Source organism: Zeus faber, assembly GCF_960531495.2.
Source record: "Zeus faber genome assembly, chromosome: 1".
In the NCBI taxonomy this organism is placed as follows: domain Eukaryota; kingdom Metazoa; phylum Chordata; class Actinopteri; order Zeiformes; family Zeidae; genus Zeus; species Zeus faber.
The window spans coordinates 49,393,408-49,421,271 of NC_137193.1; the positions used below are offsets into that span (position 1 = coordinate 49,393,408).

Here is a 27,864-nt window from a genome sequence, read left to right on the forward strand (position 1 = left end):
TGGGGTCTATTTGATCTCAAACATAAAATGCTTCTGTTTATTTTAACATAATAGCTGGGTTCATTTTGATTTTGACAACAGAGGATGCAATAAAAGTGCTGAGGGTCCCTGTGTTTCATCTGCTCGCAGGGTCTCCCAGTGCCTATTAACATTGTTTTGTAAATTGTTTAGAATTGCTTAATACATATGTTGGGAGTCTATTGACTTAAAATATTTCTATAATACTTTGAATATATATTTTTTTTACCCTAAGATAAACCTTTTTAATCCCCTGAGATAAATTCAGGTGTAATAGCACTGATACATGATGTGAACATTGGCTTTGGTTAGCCCAATATTTTGTTATTTATTTAGTGATTTTTTTTTTTTTTAATTGATTGAATCCTGAAATCCTTTAATTAAGTTTGTTGGTATTATTATTTGGAAAGGCATATGTGAGTTGCAAAAATTATTTTGCATTCAATGCTTGTTTATGGCTACGTTTATTGGGATATTAACAAAAGCCATAAACCAATATTAAATGTACGTTATTATACTTGATTGTATGTATGTGTTGTGGAGTTTTTCAGTGGCCTCTCTCTCTCTCTCTCTCTCTCTCTCTCTCTCTCTCTCTCTCTCTCTCTCTCTCTCTCTCTCTCTCTCTCTCTCTCTCTCTCTCTCTCTCTCTCTCTCTCTCTCTCTCTCTCTCTCTCTCTCTCTCTCTCTCTCTCTCTCTCTCTCTGAGAGATGCAACAGCTCCTCAAAGCCAACCTTCTTGGACACTACAGGTGAGTATCTGCAGCAAATACACTATACCTAACAACAGACATGTGATTGATGTGAGCAACAACTTCCAATGATTATTGTTAGTTCCCATATGCATATTTGTGTTTGCCCTAATATAACGCATAATTTAAAAAAGTCTATTGATAAAGAATTACACAAGATTGCCTCCAAATAAACACATGAGAACAAGTGAAATGGGCCATTGGGGCCAACGCTACCTGTGGGGAATAAACTGGCTGAATATGAGTGTTGTCAAGAGGTTCATCTTCCAGCAAAGTGGTTGTGACACTAGTGGCTCACCGCTGGACAACTGGACTGAATTTTTGGAAATGATTTATTTCCTAAATCTTCCACTCCGGGAACTCCATCTTTCGGCGCTTCCTTACTGGATGGTGCCCTTCTTGTTTTAATTATCTTCTATGGAAGGAAAAACCTGCCTATATCGTGTAAGTTGAGTTTTGAATGCCAACTATTATTTATATTCTAACTGTTATGGAGGAAACCCGACTGTGGCGCCAATAAAGCTGAGGAGACAGCTGGCCAGCTATGAAAAACATGCAGTCAGCAGCAGTGGTCATCAATAGTGCAGTGGGCAATACATAAACAAAATTCCTCGGGGGGCTCCTGAGAGGAAAGCGACAAAAATAAGCCTGTGCATAGGTTTAGAAGTGTGTGATATTGTTGGAGAGAGCAGCTCTTCTGCAGAATGGCTCGGCCTTCATGCTACTTGTTTAAAGTTGTAATAAAGGTCATTTTTAAGTGAATTCTTTGTTTTTTTTCCTAATCTTTCTCTTCATTTGTAAAGTGTTGTTTTTCCACAACACTTCCCACCCTGTCCTCAAAGTGTTTCGTTTCACTGGTAATGGAAAAATAAAAACACAAACAGTGACCAGGGTTAACACATACAATATTATCCCTAACCCTTGCCCCGTTGGGTCCGCTCGTTTCCATAGGGACGTCCAAAATGCAGCCGTCCTTGGCAAAGTGCGACTCTAACCCAAATTGTCCGCAAGGTGCGGCGCACTTGGCAACACAAACTACCTCGAAGGACTCTCAAACATATTTGTGACGACCCGAGGCGATGGCGCAATATGTCAGTTGTGCGTAAATGCCAAAAACAAGCGATAGAAAAGATCGTTTTCTTTTTCAAAGTGTCAGACGGGTGGCTTCTTCTTCGCCGCTCGCATTGCTGCCGCTGCTCCATAACAAGATGCTCACTGCTGCGCCTGGTGGTTGCAATACATATTGTAACAATTATAATGTATTGTTATTATAATGTTTAAGACATATTCTAACAATTATAATGTATTGTTATTATAATGTATAAGACATATTCTAACAATTATAATGTATTGTAATTATAATGTACAAGACATATTCTAACAATTTTAATGTATTGTAATTATAATGTATAAGACATATTCTAACAAATATAATGTATTGTAAATATAATGTACAAGACATATTCTAACAATTATTATGTATTGTAATTATAATGTATAAGACATTCTAACAATTATAATGTATTGTAATTATAATGTACAAGACATATTGTAACAATTATAATGTATTGTAATTATAATGTATAAGACATATTCTAACAATTATAATGTATTGAAGTACAATGTCGGCCGGGTCAAGGTCAGGAGTTCAGATAGTTGTCACAAACAAAAAAGTACATATTTTGCGGGTGTGGAATAAGTAAGAAAAAATGATAATATAGACATCATGAGTGGGGTTTCCCCTCAAAAAGCAACAAAAGACAGCATTAAAAAACACTTGCAACAGGCTTGCAACAAGTGTTTTTTGCATTTTACAAACTGGGTTTGGGAAAAAGCGCATACTTTGGACTTTTTGGGAAAGTGATGGAAAAGGTAAGTCAATGTATGCTCATCTTTTCCATCTTTTGCTGTAGAAATGCAGTTAATTTTCATTGCATGTGCAGTAATGCTGTGGACAGAGTTATTGGCCTACCTTTTAAAAAAAAAACTGTCCATAAACTCAATACATCTAATGGGGACTTACAACGCATTTTAATTATGTATGTACATATTTATTTATTATAGATTTACAGCTCTTACCTGGTTGCAAAGTGTTTATTTATTTTAGTGTATTTATTTGAACAGCTTTTATAACCTCCCTCGCCTACTGCAACCCAATTGTTGCGATATGTCTTCCAACCACCAGGCGCAGCAGAGCGAGCACCTTGTTGGGGAGCGGCGGCGATCGCTTCTGGTGTGAGCCTGCAGCGACGGCTCTAACAGAAGCGATTAAAAAAAAATAAATAAACAAAGTCTCTGCTGGCGTTATCGTACCGGTGGCACTGAATTCGAGACTCCGGATCTCCAACTTGGAGATAAGAATCGGAATTCCGAGCCAGAATTTCGGGGCAGGTCGCTCGAGCTCGAGTTTAGAGAGATAACAGATCTCACGTCACAACTGCATGGCGGCGTACGCCGTTAACGGTAAATGAAGTTAACGTTGCTTTTTTTTTTATTTTTTTTATTTTTATTTTAATTTGAAAACATGGCTAACTCCGATCTAAGCTACTTCGCGGTTCTTACGTCACCCTAACATTCGTCCCACAGCTGAATCACAAGCTGGCCAAAACAAACACACATTCACTGCGGGCGTATACACGCTATCCCGTAAATGTGGGGGAATCGGATTGACTAATTTCCGACTTTCCCCAGGAATGCGGCAGCAGCGAACGAATCTTTTAAACGGGAGAGTCGGTCGTCCCTCCGGCGAAATAGTTCATCTCTAACTCACAAATTGAAAAGAATTCCCGGGGAGTGAATTGATATCCATCGCATTGACGGAATTAAAAAGGTTGTCGCGATAATTCTAATCAAAACTCAGAGCAAAGCGGCCGGACTCCCTTTGCTGTTCACCGGGAGCCCTCCCTCACTCACCGTGCCCTATACCAACCGAATCAAACGACGAAAGAGTCGGAAAGTCAAACAACTTATTTTATTTATTATTATTATTATTATTATTATTTTTAACTGAGTGACTCGTCGAGAATTGAGTCCTGAGAAACGAGTCGAACCTTTCCCCGCAACTACGAGCGCCGTCGTTCTGGAGTTTGACCGAGAGTACCCTCAACGCACTCTCGCGATACTTACCGACGGGAGGACGACCGCTGGCTCTTCCGCACTGGTCAAATGATGCTGGAGCGGCTTGTGTCGCACGGCACCGAGCGACACTTTCGCGAACAAGCGAAAAGCGACTGGTTTTGAGCGGCGGCTACTTGGGTTCGTCGCCGGTTTTTTTTTTTTTTTTTATCCCATATTCTTCCTGTTTTCTGCCCAAGTATCGTTGTTTTCATGTTGGGCGTTCCGCGGTGTTTGTGGGGAGTACCACTGGCAGTCTCGCCAGCGAATCGCATCTGCCCGTGTGGAGGGTCCTCTTGGTGAAGATGACCGGAGAGAAGCTCCGCTCCCTGCGCAGGGACCGCAAACCCAGCCGGGAGGGCGACCTGCTGGGGCCGGACGAGGAGGCTGCCACCGGGACGTTCACCTCCACCACCAAGGCGAGCAAGTGCGTGTACAGATTTTATCTTCTATATTTACATGTGTTCAAACTTGCACAATTTCCTATTTTTGAATGTTAATTGTTGATACAAAAGCTTTATAGTTATAGCTTTATAGTTTATTATCTGTATGTTTATTGTATTTTATATAAAAGGGCAATATGCGATCAATCTATGATTGGTGATCCTGTGGTTTATGGTTAATTATATGTATATTATATTGAGTTATCTATTTCAATTTTCAGTAAGTGTTCAGGTTTATTGCACATTACTAACATTTTTCTCTATTCTTATTTATTATTATGGCGTATTGTTTTGATGTGAGCAGCTCTAACACCACAATCTATCTATCTATCTATCTATCTATCCATCTATCCATCTATCTATCTATCTATCTATCTGTCAACAAAAGCAGGGCAAGTAAAATCTTCAGCAACCACAAGTTGGTCAAGTCGCCATCGACGCAGCAGCACCATCAGCAACAGTCGCAGATCAACGCCAACACGCTGCCGACGGTGGAAGTGTTGGACGACAACAACAAGAACCCGGTGCTACGGACCGGCGTGGACTATCCAGTGCACGAATGTGTCTTCAAGGGAGACGTCCGGCGCCTGTCCTCGCTCATTCGCACGCAGAACATCGCACAGAAGGATGTCCACGGTGGGTTGGGTTGGAGGGTCGTCATTCGAGGTGTGGCTCTGGTCAGGCTTTATCAAGGGCCAGCAGCCTGTAGTGCAACGGTCTCCTGGGCAGGGTGGTGGCTGCTGGGGCTAACACTTCCCAAATATACAGTGCTTACATGTATAGTTACCTGCAAGGCGTATTGAATAAGGGAGAGATGAATTGTCCATAAGTCTTGAATTTTGTCAAAATGTATCTTTAAAACGCATTTAAATGTAACTCTCTGATACCTGCAGACATCCTGGGAAAGGACAGGTTCTGGAACTCAGAATGTGTCAGGTTCTGCATCTCTCAATGGGCAATTTGGTCCGATCTTTTTAATACACTTGCCCACCTTACCTCTCTAAGAGGTTTACTCTGTTTTGATGTTTACTCAGCCTCCAAAAGCGAACATTGTCTATCCCGAGGTGTTATGAAATGCATTTACTTCATAAAAAAATTTGAGGGCAGTCAGATTTCAACATCAACATTAATTTTGTTTTGTTTTGAAACGTCAACCTATGTGTTAGGCTACAGCCAAGGTTTGTCCAAGCAGTATTTAACCTTTCATTCAGTCTGAGGAAGGAGTTTACCATAAATTCATACTAAGGAGAGGGACTTGGCCTACCTTTCTCTCTGGAACTCTTGTATATCTTACCCATACCCAAGGACACCCTCTTCTTAGTATTCACAAGAATCTTAGCATGATGGGAAATTATGATGGAAGAACTAGGAACTCAGCCAAGTGTGCTCAAGGGCACTTCAGCTGGGTGGCGATGGGCACACGTTGGCCACAATTAAACCCTCCAGTTGACACATAACTTGGAATTGTACCTGGAATCTTTCAGCGTTTCAACGGGCCTTCAGACCACCACTCGAGCTGATGACAAGACTGTTCTATTTTCCTGCGGCCAGGAACGCCACTGTTCGGCCATTGCTGTTTGTGCAGTTAGTTCTACCGTCCAGAGGGACCGCGCGGTAATCCCTGACAGCCCTGTGTTTTCACTATACATCAGGGTTTCTACAAGGCATGCCTTGTCAGCTCCGGAGGTCTGCTTCGTCTTTCCTGCTGGGTGTCTAAAGCGCGGGGGGGGGGCTGATCCCAGGGATTTCAGCTTCCTCTTTGAGTGTCCTCTGGCTCTTGTTTTCTCACACCCTGAGAAAGAGGGAGAAAATATGGTAGTTCTACTCTTCTTTACACACACACACACACAGTGTGTCCCAATATGCCAAGGCCCCCCTGCTGAATACCACTGCTTTTTGGGGTGTAACAAATTAATATCACCTTAGGCTTGTGATTGGTTCGCCACTGAACTAGTATAAATGCATATTCTGCTACTCTTCCACTTTTTAATTGTCACACCATTTGATAGATAATGGTGATTTTAGAGGGATATATCTTCCATTCTGGCCAGCCTTATCTTCCCCTGTAATGAGGCAAATGCAAAGTTCTTGTTTGAATATTATTTTCTTGCTTATTAAAAGCCGTCTATAATCCATCCGTCTTTTCTTCCCTCCACAGGAAACACACCCTTGCATCTTGCTGTCATGATGGGACATAAAGGTGGGTACTGATCACACACACCTGTCTCAGTGTTTTGTCTGTCTATCCATCTTTCTGTTTGTGCTTATCTCTTTTTTTTTCTCCGTCTGTCTGCCTATGTTGTTCTTGGTTTTTTTTTATGGATAGGTAGAATTTCATCTATTTTTTATTTTTTTTGTCGCTTTTATCTGTGTGCATAGATTACTGTCTGTCTCTATTTGCCCTAGTTTCTATTTTTCCACTTCCTCTGTCCCTCCTTTGTCTATATCTACCTGGTTTTCCACAATTCCTCAGTTTTTAGCCTTTCTGTTGGTCTTTGTGCTGGTCATTTTGTTTTCCTAGCCTCTGTCTGCTCAGTCTATGATTTACTCTGCTAGTCTTAATGCTATTAGACATTTGATATCACCAGGCAATTCCCAAAAGACACGATGCTCATGCATTTGTAAAGAGATGTGGAGGTCTCTGCCTGGTCAAATCGAGAATGAGGAAGGACAACCTCTTTTCCATTTTTGTTTTATGAAGGTGCTTTACTATTTCTCTTAGTCCTCCAGATTGGCTTTGGTCTGTCAGAATTTACCGTGTGTTGGTTTGTGGAGATTAGCTGATTGCACTGCATGAAATAGGATCATTTCAGAGATTCTACTCATTTGGCCAAGATGGATTGGACTCACTTGGCTCAGCGGATTGGCGCTTGTATGGAGAATAATCAGTTAAGATTCAAGGGGTATTTTCTAACTTGTGATGTGATTTCTGAAAGAAACCGTCAGTATTGATGACAGGCAAAACGGCTGTGTATTCAGCAGACCCAAAAACATATGTACGGTCTAGAGCATGAGATGAATTGGTTGAAGCTTTTTAGCACACAGGTCTGTTTAAAATGGTGCTGCACAGACTTGACTGAAAGCATGCACTTAAAATATTAATGTATCGGCCCCTTGTGAGTCGATGCTTACATTTAATTTCACCAGCCGGCTTCAGAACATGTTACTGAAAAATGTATGTATTTATTTTGCAGAGGTTACTCGGTGAACAATTCCAGGGTACAGTTACTTTTGCATCTCGTTCCCCTTTGTTTACAATAAGTCACAGGAGGATGGATTGTAGTTGATTTAACATGCACAAAATCCAATTATTTTCAGCAAGAATATAGACCGGGCCACTGTATCATAAACTCTGTTTGCAATGTACAGAAGCCCAGTGGCTGGTGGAGCACAGTGGGATTGATTGTGCTAATGAAGTAGCCCGGCTGCTGTTTCTGGGACCCAGTACTCCAGGGATGCATTGGACAGATATGCTAAAGGCTACAGCATGACATCATCGTGTGTGTGTGTGTGTGTGTGTGTGTGTGTGTGTGTGTGTGTGTGTGTGTGTGTGTGTGTGTGTGTGTGTGTGTGTGTGTGTGTGTGTGTGTGTGTGTGTGTGTGTGTGTGTGTGTGTGTGTGTGTGTGTGTGTGTGTTTCCTGATTGTCTGCCTTTTTTAATGTGCACCAGCCTATTGTCATGAATTGAAATTGTCCATAACAGATTTGTAGCTGGTCGTCACTGGTTCATGGTTTATTGTTTGTCTTTCTAGTTTTCTTGATGAATGCTGATGTGGAGATGCGTTCCATGTGTCACATTCTTTCCAATGGCAAACTAAGTATAGTCTCTGGAAAATTGGTCTTGCAGTCAATAACAGTTCAGCAATCTGTATAATTTACACATAGCTGAGAGCTCCTCTCACTCTTTAGGGACGTATAACGAGGGCAGTGTCTTCCAGTTCTTCCATTTCTCTCATGTATTCACTATTGTGCAATGGCACAAAAATACTTTTTTCTCATGGCCCTCTGGTTGTCAGATCTTCTGTGGCGTTTCCAAAGATAAAATCCCATTCTTTGGTGTTGCTTGGCCACAAACTTGATAAAATCGACTTCTCTCTAGTGGGTTTTAAATATGCAAGATAGTGAGTATTTAGAGATTGTATGCCTGCACGCCAAAGTTGGCGTACATTTCCAGAGAAATGGCACACAAGTGTTTTTTCAGGTCCTTACTAAAGAGAGCAGCTTGAGAAAATCAGAGACAGGACTGTGTTTGACTTATACAAAGCACCAAGTCGATACTGTAACAACATAGCTCCAGCTTGAATGATGAACTTTGGCTTTCTGTGAAGTGATATGGGGACAGTCCACTAACAAAAGCAGTGCTTATTTGTTATGATAAATAAGTATAAATGATAAGGACATAGTAGATTTACACATACTGTAAGCTGGAAACTTATTTCCATGTGGCCTTATATCTTAAAGAAGTGCAATGTGTTTTCTTTTATGTAACCTGATACCTCCAGTTGAAATCTAAGCTCTTAGTACCATTAATATAGAGTTTCTTTCTGAGGACCGTAAGACCAGTGGCCCCTTATCTTTCGTTTTTGACAGCAGATAATGATAGTGCAAAAGTGAATAAAGAAGCCATTTGGCGGTATGTTTGCTGCGCAGCCTTTAGTGTCTATAGTGCCCCATCTGCAGCCATTGCACGTAGTGTAGCATGAGGGCATTAGATGAGCACTCCCCCATTTCCCTCCCTCCCTCAGTCCTCTGTCAGAGTTTCATTTGGCTTTGTCATGAGTCCTGCACAGCAGCTGCACACCTCTCTGCACCGAAACCTACAATTGACTCTGCTTCATCACTAATTTCATGGCTATAGCTTTGGACAGCAAACCGGGGATAATACATAATAGACAATGTGTCAGTGCTTTAAGCCAGTTGTTTAAAGAAAGTGAGAAGATTTAAGTTTCTCTGGCGCTGCTGAGACTGGAAAAATGCATTTATATTTTTTGTAAACTTGGATTGCTTAGTCAGGATTTAAAAACGGAACCCATTTGTTTGCAACAAGAATAGCAAAGGTCCAGCAGTCTCTCTATGCTCGTAATTTAAAGATTTCTATTTATTCATCCCATAGCAGTCATTTATCCCCCCTCGCATATACAGTATAATAGGTGGGTGCGACTGTGCAGGTTTGTGGTGTCAGCAATTTATCTTCATGACAGTTACCATAAGAATAAATTATTATTGTTGTTTTTGTTGTTGTTGTTAATAATAATAATAATAATAATAATAATGCTGTACTTTATTTTACAAACAAGAAGCTAGAAATGCTTAGGCATTTTCTGTCTGCACATCTTTTTGAACATCTAAATTCTTTCATTCTATAAAGTGGGCTAATCATACATATTGGCAGCCTTGAATTGCAATAGTCAGTTAAAAACCCAAATTTTTTTATTTTGATCTCTGTTGAGCAATCCTCATGGTCTAACAAATGTCCATGTGCATAATGTTCAGCCCATGACATATTATAGAATGTATATCTGCTAAATGTTGTCATTATTATTACATAATCATCAGATGGTGGGGCGATATATGGGTCAAAGGGTTAAAAGAGTGAGAGCCTTACATCAGCTAGCCAAGCTCTTGTGCTCTTAGCCACCAGTGCGACAGCGTGCAAACACTGTTTTCGCTGCATTAACCTCTATTACCAGCCATCCTGATCCTGGATTTGAGCCAAGGATCAGGCTAATGGAGTCGCTCAAATTTTCTATTTCCTGATTCAGCAATGTACTGCAACCCCTATTGTCTGGTACCAGCCTGGCTTTATTGCATCAAATGCACACATCACTGACAATATTACCTACTCATCAACCAGCACAACAACACTTTGAGCAGCATTGGCGAAAGAAATGACAGTGAATGAGGCTTAGACTTGGGCCAAGGCATTGAATAGTGGCTTCTCCCCTGTTGAGATTTAATTCTGCTGTGTTTTAACTTTAATTTTGATGCCGCTTTTAGAGCAATACTTCTCTCTCCACCTAGCCTGCTGGTCATAGCACTCAGTCACTTTGTAATTATGCTTGTAATTCTGTGAAGAATAAGCACTAAAGGTACAACCTCACCTCATCATGTCTTTATTAGCCCCTAATTATGCTCATGGCAATACCCATGCTGCTCTGTATTGTGTGAGTACGTTAATAAGGAAGCCTTCAAAGATAAGTTCCTTGTTACGATAAAGAATCCATGACACCAAGTCATCATTGATAAAACATAAATATGTATGTAGCAGAAGAGGGTGCTATTATGACGGGTGTATGTGGAATCGCTTAAGGATTTAAACTGCCATCTCTGCTGTAGGTATTTTTTCCACCCTATTGTAATTAACAACACCGGATTCAGACACAGATACAAGCTTAAAGCTTGGGCCCACTTAAAGCTTGATGTAGGTTTTTAACAGCTTTGTTCATGACATTTGGCTGAGCAAAAAGGATTTATAATTTTTAAATTGCACAGACAGCTAATAGGGCTAACTCAAAGGCCCTTGACAAAATAAATACTGTATTGTTCAGCAATACACGAGGGCACTAATATGGCTTTTGTTGTGCCAAACAAGTTGAGTCATTCATTGGAATTCCTGGCCAAATAGAAGTGATGAAACCCAAGCTCCAGATCCATGAAGTAGCTGACCTCAATATTCACTTGGCTACAGTCAATTTGCATCCCACTTATCCCTATGCATGTTTGGCATGTGGACGGTTTTCAGTGCATATTGATCCATCTACAAGACCAGCGGAGTGTGATTGCTTCTACCCAGTGCAATGTTGTTGGGTTTTTTTTAAACCACCATTTTAATTACTGATGTCCCTACAAAACAGACAGCTGACAACGAGTCGGAACAATGGGATCCATTTTGGCCGGTCCCGTCTGTTGACAAGGGGCCCAGAAAGTAGAGGAATGCTGTGTTACGCTGCATTACTGATCGTGCCACAGAAAAGGGATAAGCTTTGGCTGTTTTCCCATAGAAGGAACTCCAAGGAGACGTGTGTGTGTGTGTGTGTGTGTGTGTGTGTGTGTGTGTGGGTCACTGTGCTAATTCCCTGCTCATGTAATTCTCTTACAGCACGCTAGATTGCGAACTATACAACTATGACTAAGTCGTCATGAATGAAGGAGTGCACCTTTCATCACTTTCAAACAGTTATTTTTCCATGTATTTACCATATGCAATCTCTTCTAACAGATTATTAGGGATACGTTTATGCCTAACACGCCTTTATAAGAACTATTCACCGTTAAACAATTATGCCTATTTTCTGCTACAAGTTGATATCAATATAAAACTATAGGCTAGAAGAGCTTGTTGATTTGTGTTTGACTATAAAATGTTAAAAAACACAGAACAGCATTTTATTAGTCACAAGACCGTATCAGAAGGAAAGCCACTGGGCACGACAGCCTTTTCGATTCTGGTGATTTCCCTGGAAAGACAATTCAAACGCATAAATGGAGCTCACACCGACATGGCCACAGTGTCAGCTCAGTCAAAATAGTTTCCTTTGCTTTTTTTATTTTTATTTTTATTATTATTATTATTATTTTTTTGACTGTTTGGAATCAAATTCTTGTGGCCCAGTCGCAACACTAGTCTTGACAGGAAGTCCCCGAACTGGATATGTGATTGATGACTTGTCAATTTGTCGATTGTATGTAGGTAATCTACTTTTCTTTACTTTTTCCATTTCTAATGTGATCCTTGCCTATTGTTCAATGTGTCCTTTTCAGAGTGTGCTCATCTGCTGCTGGCCCACAATGCACCAGTGAAGGTGAAGAATGCTCAGGGATGGAGTCCCCTTGCTGAGGCCATAAGCTATGGAGACCGACAAATGAGTAAGCAATTTCCAAATGACTATCTGGCACATCAGTGGAACCACTAGACAATAGAGCCCCATCCCTACCACTGCATGCGGGTGCTCAGACTAGTTTTAACTTGTTAGAAATAGTGTGGCGTCACTTGTTTGCATGGGAGCAACTTAATGTATCCCTAACACTGAAGCTGAAAGTGAATGTAAATTTTATTATTCTTTTTTTTTTAATGTCCAAAGATGCACCAATGCTTCTTGCACATTCCTCAATGCTGCTGCTGAGTCTATGAAGTGGTGCTGCCCTCTTTGTCTGTGTGTTTGGGGTGGTATTCCTCAAGGCATTCCGGCTTTTGTACTCTGATGAAAGGCAATTTCTTAGTTCAAGTCTCAAGAAAGTAATTTGTAATTCTTTTGTTATATTTTGTTATAAAGTTGGCTACACTTCACTGACTCTTTGCTGTGTGCTTACTCTTAACATTGCTTTGTAAGCCTGATTTTCAACACATGCACAAAACAGCTAAAATGCTTTGACTTGATTTGGCAGTAGTAGGTACCAGAAATCCTCCTTTCACAGTCCTTAAACATATCCTTTTATTTGGGAATATTAAATGATGAACTTACAAGTGTCTCAAAGAAATGTGAGTGATTAATAACCTTTCAGAAGTTTAATTCTTGAATTCTGTCTGACCAACTTCTAGCCCCTCCTCACCCCTATATGACAAAAGAATAATTCCCCCCTGTTAAAGTGTTGTTCGTGTGATCGTGTGATTAATTATATTGTCCTGTGAGGTTGAGCTTTGAAGGCACTTCACAGGAAACCTCTAGTCTATGATTGAACTGTAACCCTCTGAAAGCAGCCAGCTGCTGAGCAGCTTTGGACCTGATTCTGCACATCAAGAGGTCTCGGAAACCAGATAGCCAGCTCAAGTAGTCTAGGCCCTTATACACAGATTTATTAAAGTAATCCATGAGTGCCGGACATAAACTAGGAAATGCCCATAGCTGCCATGCAGCATTGTGGGTTTTCCTGAGTTGAACTTTGTTTGGCAGCAAAACAGACGAAAAGTGGCGTCAGTGCTGTTAGAAGTGCTCGCTTAAAGGGTCCTCATTGTTCACCCAAATTATTAATGTGTATGCCTCCTCCCCCTGATACTTCTGCAATTATTTTTTTTGCCTTATTGATATCTCTGGTTTGTTTTGGAAACCAGTGTGGTTATGCACCTCCCAGGATCTGATTTAAAACTGTTGTTAAATTAAACAGAATAGTCCGCCAGTTAGTTGACATATGTTGGATAACTGTGGGTGATATGGTGATTAACTTCTATAATATGAAATTCAAGGCACAATTTTTTGTTGTCTTCCAGGATGAATGCAGAAATAAAGCCTTTTACAATGACTGTGACACTATTTTTCCTACCTCCGCGGATGAGTAATTCCTTTTTTCATCTGTTTACTAATCAAATAGTTGAAATTGGTTTTCTTGGCTTTTTGTCGAAGATTTATTAAAGGCAAGTCTTACTGTGCGTGCCACACTTCACCACGTCATTTAAACACCTGATAGCCTCACAGTCAAATGCTCTTTTGAAAACTGAGCTGCTCCACTGGAGAAATTAGTCAATGCTCTTAGGCTTCCTGACACTTGTTTTGTGGGAGGAGGAAAAGGTTTCTCATTCATTTTCCTTTTATTTATAGAGCCTGTCCAGAATTTCATCTGGGGATCCTGTTAGCACACCCCCACTTTTTTAGCTTTTGGACCCCTGCCATTTATACCTCAGCTTCAGCACTGCTGCAGTATTAAGTGTCTGGCTGTTGCATCCAGTGATTGTCTTGGTATTGAAGTCAATTTGAATAGTATTCATTGAATGTCTTTTCAACAAAAGGTTAACATAAGTAACTCCGAAAAATAAGTTCTCTCAATGAGCTTATTTTCTCATGACTGAGTAGTTAGTAGTTAGATTGAGTAAACTTGTTTTAATTTTAGTTTTTAATGACCGTTGAATGTCATTTCTACTAATTATAAGTATTTATCAATTTAAAAATTCAGTATTTGTCTTCATTCACTCTTTATTTGCAAGTACCCGAGGGGGAGTACTCTGTATGTCGGTAAATCCCTATTATTGAGTCTTAAGTTTGCGATTGGTATGTTAAGATAATGATATACGTTTGAGGAGAATCTCTTGAGCAGTTATTCCGGCTCTGCAGTTTACTGTGGCAATAATAGCGACCCTGGGGCTGATTTGTGTAATTTGCATTTTTTTTCGTTCTTCTGAGTAACTTAAGTGTAGGAGGAGGCCTCTGTGATCCCTGTGGCACTCCGGTTGTACAGTTAGTCGCTCTGCTTCACAGCGTATGAGCCTCAAACAGCTGATCTTGCAAAGTGTGAAACAACCGCTCTTTTATGGTTTCCTTGGCTGTCATATAGGTAATGGGAGCAGGGGCAGGGTGCTCAGGGAAATTGTCTGCTCCCTATACAGAGCAATAAACCTGGAGTGCTTTATGGGGTTAGTTTAGCAAGACACTGTCTTACAATCCCGAAATATGTGCTGACTCCAAATTTGTGCTCTATGAGGGGAAGTAGGAAACACGTTTTTTTTTTTTGTTTTTGTTTGTTTGTTTTTTTTCCTAGCATTCGAGTGCCCTCGTGAAAATAAGTACTGGGACTTGACGGAGGAGTATTTATCTTGGGGAAGAGGTGTTCTCCTCTGGATTTGAGCATTTCTTCAAGGTGCAGTGTATATAGAATCCCTTCACCTCTCCCTTTGCAATGACGTAGGAGAAGCTACGGTAGCCTTCAGACGACGGGAAAAACGGGAACGTCCCTCTCTAGAGCCAGTGTTGGGTTTGTCCGTTCTGGGCTACTGTAGAAGAAACATGACGGTGCAACATGGCGTCCTCCGTGAAGCGTACCCGCTCCCTATGTAGATAAATACGGCTCCTTCTAAGGTAATGCCAGAAAGATTCTTATTTTCATTGGATTATACACTATATTCATAATTATGAATATTATATTCCGTTTCGTTAAATTGTACACACTGCACCTCTTAATGGGTTGTCAGACTTACTTATTCTTTGTTTGTTTTCTTTTTTTTTAACTGACAAACTTATTGTTTGCAGACTCACAGTCTTGGAGGTAATCAAAAGACACAACATAACGAGCACTCTTAACAACTCTTAATTTCCTTATTCAGATTTTCTCTGCTTTGTTGTCAACTATTCATTTCTTTGGTAAAAATGGGAGCCTATGTCAAATGCTGTTTTGAAAACGAAAGGTGAAAAGTGGCGTGTTTTTAGTCGGCTGCCACTGACTAAAGATCTTCATTGGTGGCTAGTAGTCGTCAGTTCAAGGTATTAGTCGACGAGTTTGTGCAGCTTGAGGATATAAAATAAATTATTTAAATATATATTTTGGCGTGTGGTGTGTTGAATTTACGGAACTGAATTTCAGCAATGGAATATAATATCCATATGTCTGTTGTAATTAGTGATCTGCACTGAATCGCACGTGCGCTGAGGACACATTCCTCATAAATATACAGTATCTTGCCCAGACAATCCACTACCTCGATGCCCATTCACTTTTAAAAAAAGGGGGGGAGGGGCTGATTAAATACCATGGGGTCCATGGGGCATCAAGGGGCAAAGGGACAGCTCAGGACAGGACAACCCCCCCCCCCCCCCACACACACACACACACACATACTCACACACACAGACGTGTGCCTGCCACTCTTTATGCCGATCTTGTAATTATAATATAGTAGTATATAATATTATCTCATAGAGAAAGATTTCGATTTATTTTGTTGTCTTACATCCCTTTTCCACTGTGCCAAAAACCTGGTCACATCAACTAACGTCTGGCATTTGTCATCAGTGGGAAAAGGAAAAACCCATGTCTCTGTCCCGGGTGAATGACCCTCCAATAGACAGGTTTTAATGGGCTCCACCTCCGATCAGCTCTCATGTGAACAGAAAACCCGGTCGACCCACTCATTTTGGCCCCTTTACCGGCGCAATGCGATAGACAGGAATATCTGTGTATCATAAGATCTTTTAATATCCGATTTAGAATCCAAAATCAGAAGTTAATGACTTTTTTCCACATGGAGGACCATGAAATGTTTGAGTATGGGGATTGCACCGTGCACAGCGGAGAACCCCTGCACACCTGTCAAACTCTGAGTCACTCCAGCACAGCCCCAAACCGGTTCCCACTCCCCTTCGCTGAAGGACCGGTATCATGGATACTTTTTTTTTTTTTTCAAGTTTTACAGTTTTATTTTGTTTTTTTGTTTAGGTTGCTGTCTCTTCTAATGTTTTGTACCCAATCACACTGGAACCATGACACGCCCCCTTTCCGGCCTATTCGTGATGTCGAAGTGACACACCGGAGAAAAAAACGGCATATATCCTGGCAATCGGAAAGGCTTCAATCACCTATTTTAGCAGGTTTAAAGAAACCCGGGTAAACTCGCTAATTTTGAGTTAGTTTCTTACTTGTATGGAAAATTAAAAACGTAAACCAAAGTCAGTCAACTCGATTGATTATTTTCACCTCTCCACTGTTTTCCGTTGCTTTGGGACTTAATTTAGTAAAAATGTTTCTGTGTAAATACTTTACTTGTAAATAATAAATCCTGCACTTCTGGAATGGGGACAATGCAACATTAATTTACGTTCTGTGCTTGCACCCCACGATAAAGTCGTATATTGGCGGTTGCGGTTGCCTAGACCATGTGCATCCCTTCATGGCCACTATTTACCCATCTTCTAATAGCTAGTTCCAGCATGATAATGCACTCTGTTTCAAGGGAGGGGACAAGGGGACACACAGCGGCATGCAGTTCACGGCAATGAACAGTTGCACTGGTTGCACCGTTGATAGTTACGCCACTGTCACAAAGCAAAAGCCATCTCAAACTGGTTTCATGAACATGACAATGCGTTCAATGTTCTTCAGTTTCCTTCACAGTCACGGCTCTGAATCCAATAGAACACATTTGGGATGTGATAGAACAGAAGATTCGCAGCATGAATGTGCTGCTCACAAATCTGCAGGAATTGTGTGATGCAATCATGTCAACATGGCCCTGAATCTCAAAGGAATGTTTCCAACATCTTGTGGAATCCATGCCATGAAGAATTAACGCTGTTTAGTGAGCAAAGGGGGGCTCTGCCCAGTATTAGTATAGTGTTCCTAGAACGTTTTTTCCACTTGGGTGTCACAGCAATGGGCACCGTTTCCCTCTTGTCAAATCTGCGACAAAAGGCAAGACGAGCGTATTCAAAATCTCCACCTGACCAGTTTGTAGTTCAATTGATCTTTCCACAGTTCTAGTTCTAGAAGTCTAGTTTATGTCAATATGCTTTTTTTTCGCTCTCCAAAAATCTTGTTTTTCATGATTTCTGTTACCATTTTCTTCATGGTCAGAATTTTGGTTCTGACAATCTCTTTGAGTGTTTTTCTTATGTTGTGGCTGAACTGCCTCAGTGGAAAGACACAGTATTGCCCTACTTTATAAATCATTGAGGGGAATGTGTTAAAAAAAAAAAAAATGCTTTGTCTCGAGCCAAGTAATTATCCTTTCATGACATGAAAGCTGTCAAATGACTTTAAATGTTTGGTAACATTTTCAGCAGGTATAGATACTTTGGCTGTGAAACTGAGGCCTTTTTTCCCCACAACAGACTTTGGTCTGGGGAGATTCCTTTCCCTGGCCTCGGGGGATGAGAAGGGAGGGCCTGAGCCGGGACCAGCATCCACATACATCCCTTTCCCACTGCACCAAAAACGCAGTAACACCCACTAACATATGGAAGTTACACCCAGGTTTCAGTCCCGAGACAAATGTCCCTGCAATAGTCCTGGTAAAATAGTAACGTAATAAAGATTTTATTTATTTATTTTTCTCTTCAACCTGTGCTGTCAGCATACTGGGCATACAACACAGAGTATTTGTATGCCATTACATCTAGGACAGATTTAGTCTGCAAGTGGAGTTGTGGCAATGCCACTTTGATTAATTCTTTCATCATGAAGAACTGCTGCATTCTACAGGTCGTCCTGTGGACGACCTGTAGAATGACAAGATCAGTTTTTTGTTACACAGAACCAGCACCAATCCCCCTCTTTGGAGAAGTATCTTCCCAGGTTTTGGTCTATAAACAACTAGTCACTACTCCAAGAGGGGGCGATTCACCACGGATGAAGCAAATAAACATAGAAACAAACAACATGTACATTGAAAAACAAACATAGAAACAAACAACCTCATGGCGTGGCGGTTAGGATGTATCTATTGTTACAGAGACCTGAGAGAAGGGGTTAGAATGTAACACTTCAGTGTGAGGTAAAAACACAAGTTTGGGCTTTACTTAAGCACATAATGGTAACTTGGTAGTTTTCACACACGCCCATAATGGGGGGGGGGGGGGGGGGGGTGGTGTGTGTGTGTGTGTGTGTGTGTGTGTGTGTGTGTGTGTGTGTGTGTGTGTGTGTGTGTGTGTGTGTGTGTGTGTGTGTGTGTGTGTGTGTGTGTGTGTGTGTGTGTGTGTCGGCTGTCACTGGGTAATTCTCAGGCAGATGGTGAAGTAGCGCTCCCTCCTCTGTCCGTCGAACCCCGCTGTGGGGATCAGGAGAGGACCCCACCCGGCGCCTGTCCACACTCATTAGACAGGCTGCTCAGAGAACCCTGTGTGTGTGTGTGTGTGTGTGTGTGTGTGTGTGTGTGTGTGTGTGTGTGTGTGTGTGTGTGTGTGTGTGTGTGTGTGTGTGTGTGTGTGTGTGTGTGTGTGTGTGTGTGTGTGTGTGTGTGTTGGTCAGTCGGTCTTTGGTATATCTGTGCACGTGCCTGTGCTTTTATTCCGATTCTAATTTAGTCCACAAACACAGTCCTGGGGCCCGTGTGGGTGCACTGGATGGATAACATGTTAATGTTTACATTGACTGATCATGGCAGGAGATAGTTAGGCCAACTGCTAAGCCATATATTTTCAGTTTGTACGACTCCTCTTTATCTGCATTTCCTCTCAATATAGGATAATCTTGTTTGTCTGTGTAAGTGGTTCTTGGTTCCACAGCGGTTCCCCAGCAAGCAAGTGGTTCCCCATCAAAATTATTAATTTTTAATACTGTAGTTAAATTTCAACATTATTTAATTTACAAACTGTTACTGACTCTTTTGATCCTAGTTTCACTGTTATATCTTAAGTATAGTTTAGACAGGTATGGAGTTTGGAGTAAATCACATCACATCAGACAAAAACAAATTAAATGCAGTCTGTAGGCTAATGCGGATCAGATTTGAAGATTAGAAGATTCTTTATTCATCACACGGCATGCACACCACAACGAGTTTCAGTTGTAATGGGCTCCACCAAAAAATTGGTGCCGGTCCACGTGACCTGGAAAATGTCAATGTCCTGGGTGAATGGGACTAATTCCGGTCAAATATTATCTGTGTTTATTGAGCTTAAGAAAAATTGATAAGCAGGCTATATATATCATTAAGGCATGTAGATGTAAAATATTTTTTATTGAATATTCAAAATAAAATAAGTCCTGTCAGTAAATGCCATTTTGAAGATAAATTAAAATTACGAATGTTACTACTTAAAATCAAATAATTTCCGTTTGTGAACAATGCATAACAAGTGCAGCAGCTTTAATTAACATTTTTTCTAAAATGAAATTTTGATCAAATCCAAAACAAAATAAATATAGCAAGTTGGTCTAAATAAATGATAAAGTTTGTGGTGGTCCGTCTTCATCGGTATGTCCCGTCGACATATTTTACACAATGAATATTTACCGTCTGCTTTGAGTCGGAACTTAAATGTCCAACAAAAGGCCAAACTACAGACGTATATGTCCCATTGACAGATCATCTTTCTGCTTATCCTCAGAGTTCTGGATGCTGGGGCTCCGTGTCTACTGTGTTTACAAGGGCAACCTGTCCACAAGGGAGGGGGCGGGGCTTAGTTCTATATTGACAAACATGATTGGCCAGAGGTGAAGCTTTCAGATCAGGTTTAGATCATCCAAACTGATTGGCTTCCCATTGTAACTTGCCGAGCGCAGAAATAAACAGATCTGCCGACTTTTTTAATCAAAATGATCCACCAAGCACTAATTCAAATTGTGCTTGGAGGAAATTATTTTCACGGGACATTATGACTGGAGAGATTGAAATATGTCGGACTTCAACAGATTTTCCTGCTCAAAAACTGGCAATTACCGGATACACTTACCACGACACATGCACCCATGTGGCGACGGCGACCAATACGCATGCACACACACACACACACACACACACACACACACACACACACACACACACACACACACACACACACACACACACACACAGACAGACAGACAGACAGACAGACAGACAGACAGACAGACAGACAGACAGACAGACAGACAGACAGACAGGCTTCAATGGTGGACGGTGAAACTTGTTCTCTGCTTTTAACCCATCCTTGCTTGTCCTTCCTCCTGGGGGCAGCCAGGAGCAGTGAGCAGCATACAGTGACACGCCAGGGGACCAGTTACAAGTGTCCACTGCTGGTCAGATGGTGATGTTGTGCATGTTTTTGGTGGGGTTCCTTACAGATGTAACATCCCATGTGAGCACGGGGAGAACATGCAAACTCCACACAGAATCAGGAGATTACCCACCAGAACACGGTGCCAACAGCGCCCCAATAATCTAACCCGGGACCTTCTTGCTGTGAGGCAGCAGTGCAATGCACACTGCCAGCGTTCCACAAGCCATGCCAAATTGAGGGCTTAAGTGAAATATTTGTATGACACCTCCTTAGGTCTATTTGGTTGTTTACAGAAGTCATTATTTTCCAAATATATTTACTGTATTTGATAAAGAACTTGTGTGTTTTCTGGCATTTGGCTACAGTAAACAAATTATACTCCCATTCATTAGTGAACACTCCCTCACAGTGGAATGAAAAGCAGTTAGTTGGGTGTGGCTGCATTGTAATGGACTTTGTATTTTTTCTGTGATATATAATTTCTACCGTGTAAAAGCTAGTTTGAAAACAAACCGCGCCCTGACACGATGCCATTGGGCAAATAGCTGTGAAAGCTTGTTAATCTGGACCTTTTGTGGTTAAGAAGCCTTCTGAGAGTGTGTGGCTCCCACAGGTCATTAATGAGGTGACGGGCTCTCTTCATTAGAGGGCAGCTTTATGTATTCATCTCTCCAGGTCATTCCATTCGAACCTCCTGCAGTGGTTTGATCCTTGCAGGCGGTGCACTGGGATCAGCCCATTTCCACCGACAACGGCCCATCTTACTCCAGGAAGTCAACGTGTCTATAAACCAACTGTTCCTCGAGCCTTGTGTGCTGCCTCACTGGTCCTTCACAATCATTATGTTTTTGTTGTCTATTTATTCACAGCTACTATGGTCATTATGGGAGTAATGGTGTGTACACGGATGTATAAACACACACCCAGTAACAGGCACTTACATGCATGGTGGCGCATATTCAGTTGAATTCACACTTTCAAACACACCTGGATCTGCTTATCAGCTTCTTGTGCAGTGGTTTTCATTTTGAGTCACCTCTGCTTCTCTCTCTTCTCTCTGTCTCCGTCTTTCTCTTTGTGTACCTCTTCCTGTCAGTCACTGCGTTGCTGAGAAAGCTGAAGCAGCAATCCAGGGAAAGTGTGGAGGACAAGAGACCCAAGCTGCTGAAAGCCCTGAAAGAAGTAGGCCTCTCTCTCTCTCTCTCTCTCTTCATGTTCATGTTTCTCTCTCTTCATGTTCATGTTTCTCACTCTCCCCTGTTCTTTGTGCCTCTAATCGTGTAGCTACTGACATTCCAACCCCGCTTTTTCCGTCCTTCCTGTTCTCACGCTCATTCGCGCCACTCTGTTCTGACCTCTCGCGTTCTTTCATCTGCGTTTCTCCTCTCCGCTGTTCCCCCTCACTTCTGCTCTCCATTTGATCTATGAACAGCTGTCCAGCAGGGCAGACGGCGTCCTGGCTCTGAATATGCCAGCAGAGCCCTCACATGGAGGGAAAAGCCAGTCAGCAAACAATGACGGATGTAAACACAGTCTGCAGACACAGGCAAAGAAACGGCCGCACCTCCCTTCTTTGCCCTCAGTCCGTCTGTTGCTTTCTGTTTTTCTATTTTTCGAGAAAGAAAATAGAATAGAAAGTTAGGATGATGCGGTTTGAAGGTGCAGCTGACTAGCTGCTCAGTCATTCAGTATTCACTGTCGTCACACCAAAGCAGACACTGGAGGGGTGTCTGTGGCCTCACGCCTAGACTCCCTCGGCCCCTGCGCCTGCCTGGCAGGAAAGGAGAGGGTGGTGTTGGGAGGAGAGCAGGGGAGCGGTTAAGAGGACAAAAGAGAGGATCAGGTCAGAGAGCCGCGTAAAAGGTAGATGGGAGGCTGATACGATTGGTCCAGGGTGCGGAGTGAGAACGTGGTCGTGGGGAGAGGAGGAGTGTGGCATGGGGAGTGGCGATGGCCGACCTTTAGGAAAGGTGACCTTGTGAATAAAGCCACTCCGCTAGTGAAGAGGGTGGAGTGGGCAGAGCAGCTGCGTAGGTGTCTGTAGCAGAATGGATGTCAGGCAGTCATGCATGTAAAAACGACACCATACGTGAAGACGCTAGTGGAGCTTGAATGCGTCTGTTGCAGCTGCCAGGAAGCCTCTGGAGCTGCCGAGCCCGCCTGGCATGACGTCATGGAGGCTTTCCCGTGGGCGTAGGCATCTGGAAGCCATGGCACAGCCCCTGAGGAAAAAAAACAAATGCATTTAGATTTTGTTCTAAGTTGTGTTTATTCCATTATACGTTTTAAATGACTTGGCTACATTGCTGCTTCTCAGGTTCTATAGTAAGCTTTTTTTGTCACAGTTTAAAAAGGTCATCCAAACCGGCAATAATCAATTTACTTGGTGAATTGGAATAATAAAGAACCTAATGGGCATCTAAGAATCAAGATTCCACCCAAGTAGAGGAAATCTTTGTGAGATTAGTCTTTTATTTAGAAAGAGAGGCGTTTGTATAGAAGCCAAGTAAATATTGTGCGTTTCTAAATCGTACTATATTTAAACATAGTTCAAAATATAAGTAATTGAGATAAGCTGGCTGAAATGAATATGGAGGACAATTGGGTGAAATTGATGATATTGCCCTTGTGAGTATTTAACAAGTAATTGATCGTAGCCAGCCTGAGGCTCTGAAGCTTCAGGAGTCCGACACCAAAGGCCTGATCGCCACACACACAGTCTAACAGGCTGCCTATCCTGCACGATGAAAGACCCACATCCCATCATAAGCGTCAACCAGAACAACACCACACACCATCTCAGTATTTCCCATTCCTTCTTGTTATTGTTTTCATTCTAAGCTGACCCTGTAATCAAGTTCTTCTTCCTTTGCAGCTTGGAGACTTTTACTTGGAGCTTCACTGGGACTTCCAGAGTTGGGGTGAGTCCGTTTGAAGCTTCGCTCTCTCCATAGAACTTCTGTTTCCTGGATTGGGGTATTATTCCAATGTTTGAATACAGGAAAATGGTAAATAGAAGAATGAGACTGAATAGATCAGTCTGTGATGTGCTGGTGTAAGATTGTCCAGCTTGGATCAGATTGTATGACAAAGCTTTATTGTCCTCCTTCGTTTTGCCTCTTCAAAGTAATACAATCGGGATTCAATTTACAATTATACAGAAAGTGGAATCATTCAATCATATCTTGATCATACTGGAGCTGCCTTTGCCCTCATTTTAGAGCACCTTGCTATGCATATGCTGTGGCAGTGCTTGTGGGCTGTCATGCTCAGACACTCCCCCTGGTGGTCATTAATCACTGTTCTAACCCATGTCCATGGATGCTCTGTCAGGCATGACGCAAATTAAGGTTTTGAAGGGCATTTCTGGCAGCTCAAGCACTGACCATGTTTAATCACAATTTCAGTCCAAAGTCTACAAAGCCGTGCAAAGCTTTGAATGGGAGCTTGTTAATTCATTAAGCTAAACACCAGAATCACAAAACGAGGAAATGAGGTAGTTTTTGGCAGAAGGCGGCTCATAAACACACGAGTATGCTGTAAAAGGTGCAATAAACTGTCCCACTGTCTCAGCACTGCCGTTGTCTGTGGGCCGCACGTGTCCGGCTTCAGAGTTTCACTCTCGACCGAGTTCTGTATAAATGCATCTTTTGTGAATTATTGACATCCTTGGAAAGGTTGGAAAATGACAGTTGAGGAGGGCCGTGTTGGCTGTGCAAATGTTGCATAACCGCATGCTTTTAAGTGGGATTGTATGGAGGGGATTATGATGAGCCAAAGACCAAATAGTGACATCATCCCGTAAAGCGGGGAAAGAATGGTGGACATGATGACGTTATGAAATTACAGGAATTTTACGTTCAGCAAGATGCCGCCTGATGTCTATCACAATCACTTTGTTTACAGATTTTTCCTAATCGTACTCTACGGTTGGAACAATTGCGAAAGGCACATTTGCACAAAAATAGAAATGTGTAAGTCTGCACCAGGGATGAGGTGGAGCAGAGACATGTAAACGGTTTTGATGGGGAGGGAATGAAAGAAAGCCGAGCTCATTCTTGTGTGGGGAAATGCTTGTGGATTTAGGGACACGGCTTTGCTCGCAGAATTGCATGTTTTGAATTTGGTCTCATGAGCTCAGAGAACGTTCAAGTCAGACTAGATACCTGGAGTGGTAGATTTGTGCTCAAGACAAAAAGGATTATGTGGTTTGAGGTTTTTAATCTCCAAAAGAAATGTCTAAACTTTAGCTTCCGTCTCACATGTCCTTGTCTCTTCATGTTGCAGTGCCGCTGCTCTCCAGGATCCTTCCCTCTGATGCCTGTAAGATCTACAAGCAGGGCATCAACATCAGGCAAGTCCAGTCATCAAGACCACGGAGAACATTTGACCTCTACAGGAAGGGTTGGTGGCAGGTTTCATCCCCCTTTCCCCTCATCTCTCTGTCTTTCTGTTTCTCTTTGCTGAAGCCCCTGAGCAACGTTATCACGTCACGTTAGTTTGATGTACCTACCTTGTGTCAAATAAAAAGCTTGACATAACCACATTGTATTGTGGTACTTTTAACTTTACTTAACCAACAAAAACTGGCAACTTGGCAGTGTCGTAATGCTTAGTTTTGTCTAGTTTTTTCTATTTTTTACACACACACAGACTGTGTGTGTGTGTGTGTGTGTGTGTGTGTGTGTGTGTGTGTGTGTGTGTGTGTGTGTGTGTGTGTGTGTGTGTGTGTGTGTGTGTGTGTGTGTGTGTGTGTGTGTGTGTGTGTGTGTGTGTGTGTGTGGTGTAAGTTAGCCTTGATGGTGAGATTGTCGTAAGCCTCTAAAATTGCGCCTGGCTGTCTAATTCGGTGAGAGAGAGAGAGAGAGAGATGGGGGGCAGGTGTAGAGAAGTTAGATAGCTACTGTGGCAGATATACGTCTGTCTCTCAAATAGATGGAGGTGGTAGACTTTATTTTCTGTGACTCGTCAATCATCCACGCGCTCTCCTCAGTGTCAGTCCTTTTTCTACAACTACACTACGACTATAGCAACCACTCAGACCGGCAGGTTGTTTAAAAAACGCTCTGCTTTCTGAACCTTTTCATCCTGTGCCACAGAAAATGTCATTTCCTTGCTCTGTTACGGCAGTTTTAATTCTGTCGTGTTGCCTAGCGACAGGAATGCGTCCCTGAGCTCCTGGATAAAGTAGAAACTCAGACCTATCTATTCTCCTGCTCTTTCCATTTTGTTTAGTTTTTTCTATTTTTCTTTTTTATACCTTCCATGGCTGTCTTAATTGACTCATCCCTCTCTTAAGTGTAAGTGTGTGTGTGTGTGTGTGTGTGTGTGTGTGTGTGTGTGTGTGTGTGTGTGTGTGTGTGTGTGTGTGTGTCTCTCTCTCCAGGCTGGACACCACTCTGATCGACTTCACGGACATGAAGTGCCAACGTGGCGACCTCAGCTTCATCTTCAACGGCGAGGCGGTTCCCTCCGAGTCCTTTGTGGTGCTGGACAACGAACGCAAAGTTTACCAGAGGATACACCACGAGGTCTGCGACATGATGGATTTAAAGAATACACTCAAACAAGCCTTTACGTGTAGGAAGTCAGGTTAGAAAAGTACCCGCAGCGCTGTCCAAAAAGCGGCTGGTGAACCTTGGGATGGAAGAAGAAACCCCCATCATACCTGAAGAAATGCTTGTTTTCTGTCCCTTGAATGTAATATAATAGAGTTTACGGAGGCAGGAAACCCTAACCACCTAACACAGTCCGCCATTGCGTATTCTTCCTCAACAAACGATTCTGCCCAAAACATTTCTGTTTATTTCCCACGATGCCGGTTAACGCTTTGTTGCTAATTAAAATAAGGGGGGAGCTGCGGTGAGCTGCGGTGAGCCGCGCATGAGCTCTCCGCTACGCTGGTACACAAAAAAACACCCAGGGAAACGAGTTAGATGATCATAACGAGGGTTGTCGGGGAGTCGCAAACTCAAACTCCAAATGTAAAACGGATTATGGGGCCTTTTGTGTGTTTGTTTCCTGAACCGTTTCTCTTGTGTTTCCAGGAGTCTGAGATGGAGACGGAGGAGGAAGTGGACATCCTGATGAGCAGCGACGTGTACTCGGCCACTCTCTCCACCAAGTCCATCACCTTCTCGAGGGCTCAGAGCGGCTGGCTCTTCAGAGAGGACAAGACGGTCCGTCCCTGTTGTTGTTGTTATTATTATTGTACCATTATCATCGCGACCCCAGTTCATGCCAATGCTATTGACAAATAAAGCACCGTATAAAGTTCTTTACTTGCAATTAGAAACAAATGAATGAATGAAGTTCATTGTCAAAATGTCAGTTTAGAATAAGAATTGGTCAATTTATTATCATATTTATTTTAGAAGTGAACTTAATTTTCATGCTGTCCCAAATGTTCAAGCGGCCCAGCTCACTATACTCTGTGGGTCCATTCTCTGTCCATCTGCTTCCACCACAGACAGTTGAGGTCTTTGTCAGTTTTTTGTTTTTTTGTATGTATTTTAATAATATTTCTGCATTTACACTTAATTGGATTGACAGGGAGAGATTATGCCCCTGTCCTCCTTTTTTTCCTGCAATCTTAAATCAAATTGTTTGGACAGACCCTTGTGACCTTGACACAAGTTGTTTTATTATTGAAAGCGTGGGACAGAATGTCCAGTTACATTTCCTGTTACATACCTCCTTCCCTGGAGGCAGAAAAGTAAAAAAAATAAATAAAATAAAAAAATTTCTCAAGGAAACATGTTCCCAAAGTGCAGGCTCTGCAGCTCTCTGAGATGCAGATCCAGGTCCTGGGAGAGAAACGGACCAAACAAACCCAAGTCATTTGGACAAATTGCATCATTTCATCCCCCGCTCTTCGTCTCGTCTCTGGGGGACGCACTGAAAGGGAAATGGGCAAATCGTCGGTTGTTTGTGCTCTTCTCTCCAGGAGCGCGTGGGGAACTTCCTGGCAGACTTCTACTCTGTCAACGGGCTGGTGCTGGAGTCCAGGAAGAGGAGGGAGCACCTGAGCGAGGAGGACATCTTGAGAAACAAAGCCATCATGGAGAGCCTGAGCAAAGGAGGCAACCTCATCGAGCAGAACTTTGAGGTGAGTAGGGCTTGTTATGCTTCATTTTGTTTTCA

General features: G+C 42.1%; 1 protein-coding gene across 1 annotated transcript in view; it reads left to right on the plus strand.

Annotated features, from left to right (window-relative positions):
- Window positions 1-3,482: 3,482 nt before the first annotated feature.
- Window positions 3,483-27,864, plus strand: part of LOC307243418 (ankyrin repeat domain-containing protein 13C-like) — a 32,307-nt gene continuing 7,925 nt past the window's right edge. The window contains exons 1-10 of the mRNA XM_080018224.1: window positions 3,483-4,308; window positions 4,716-4,960; window positions 6,483-6,524; window positions 12,086-12,190; window positions 21,818-21,903; window positions 23,597-23,642; window positions 25,009-25,075; window positions 26,108-26,252; window positions 26,769-26,900; window positions 27,668-27,829. Of these exons, the coding sequence (XP_079874350.1) occupies window positions 4,187-4,308; window positions 4,716-4,960; window positions 6,483-6,524; window positions 12,086-12,190; window positions 21,818-21,903; window positions 23,597-23,642; window positions 25,009-25,075; window positions 26,108-26,252; window positions 26,769-26,900; window positions 27,668-27,829 (1,152 nt within the window). The 5' untranslated portion in view covers window positions 3,483-4,186. The remainder of the gene's footprint in view (window positions 4,309-4,715; window positions 4,961-6,482; window positions 6,525-12,085; window positions 12,191-21,817; window positions 21,904-23,596; window positions 23,643-25,008; window positions 25,076-26,107; window positions 26,253-26,768; window positions 26,901-27,667; window positions 27,830-27,864) is intronic.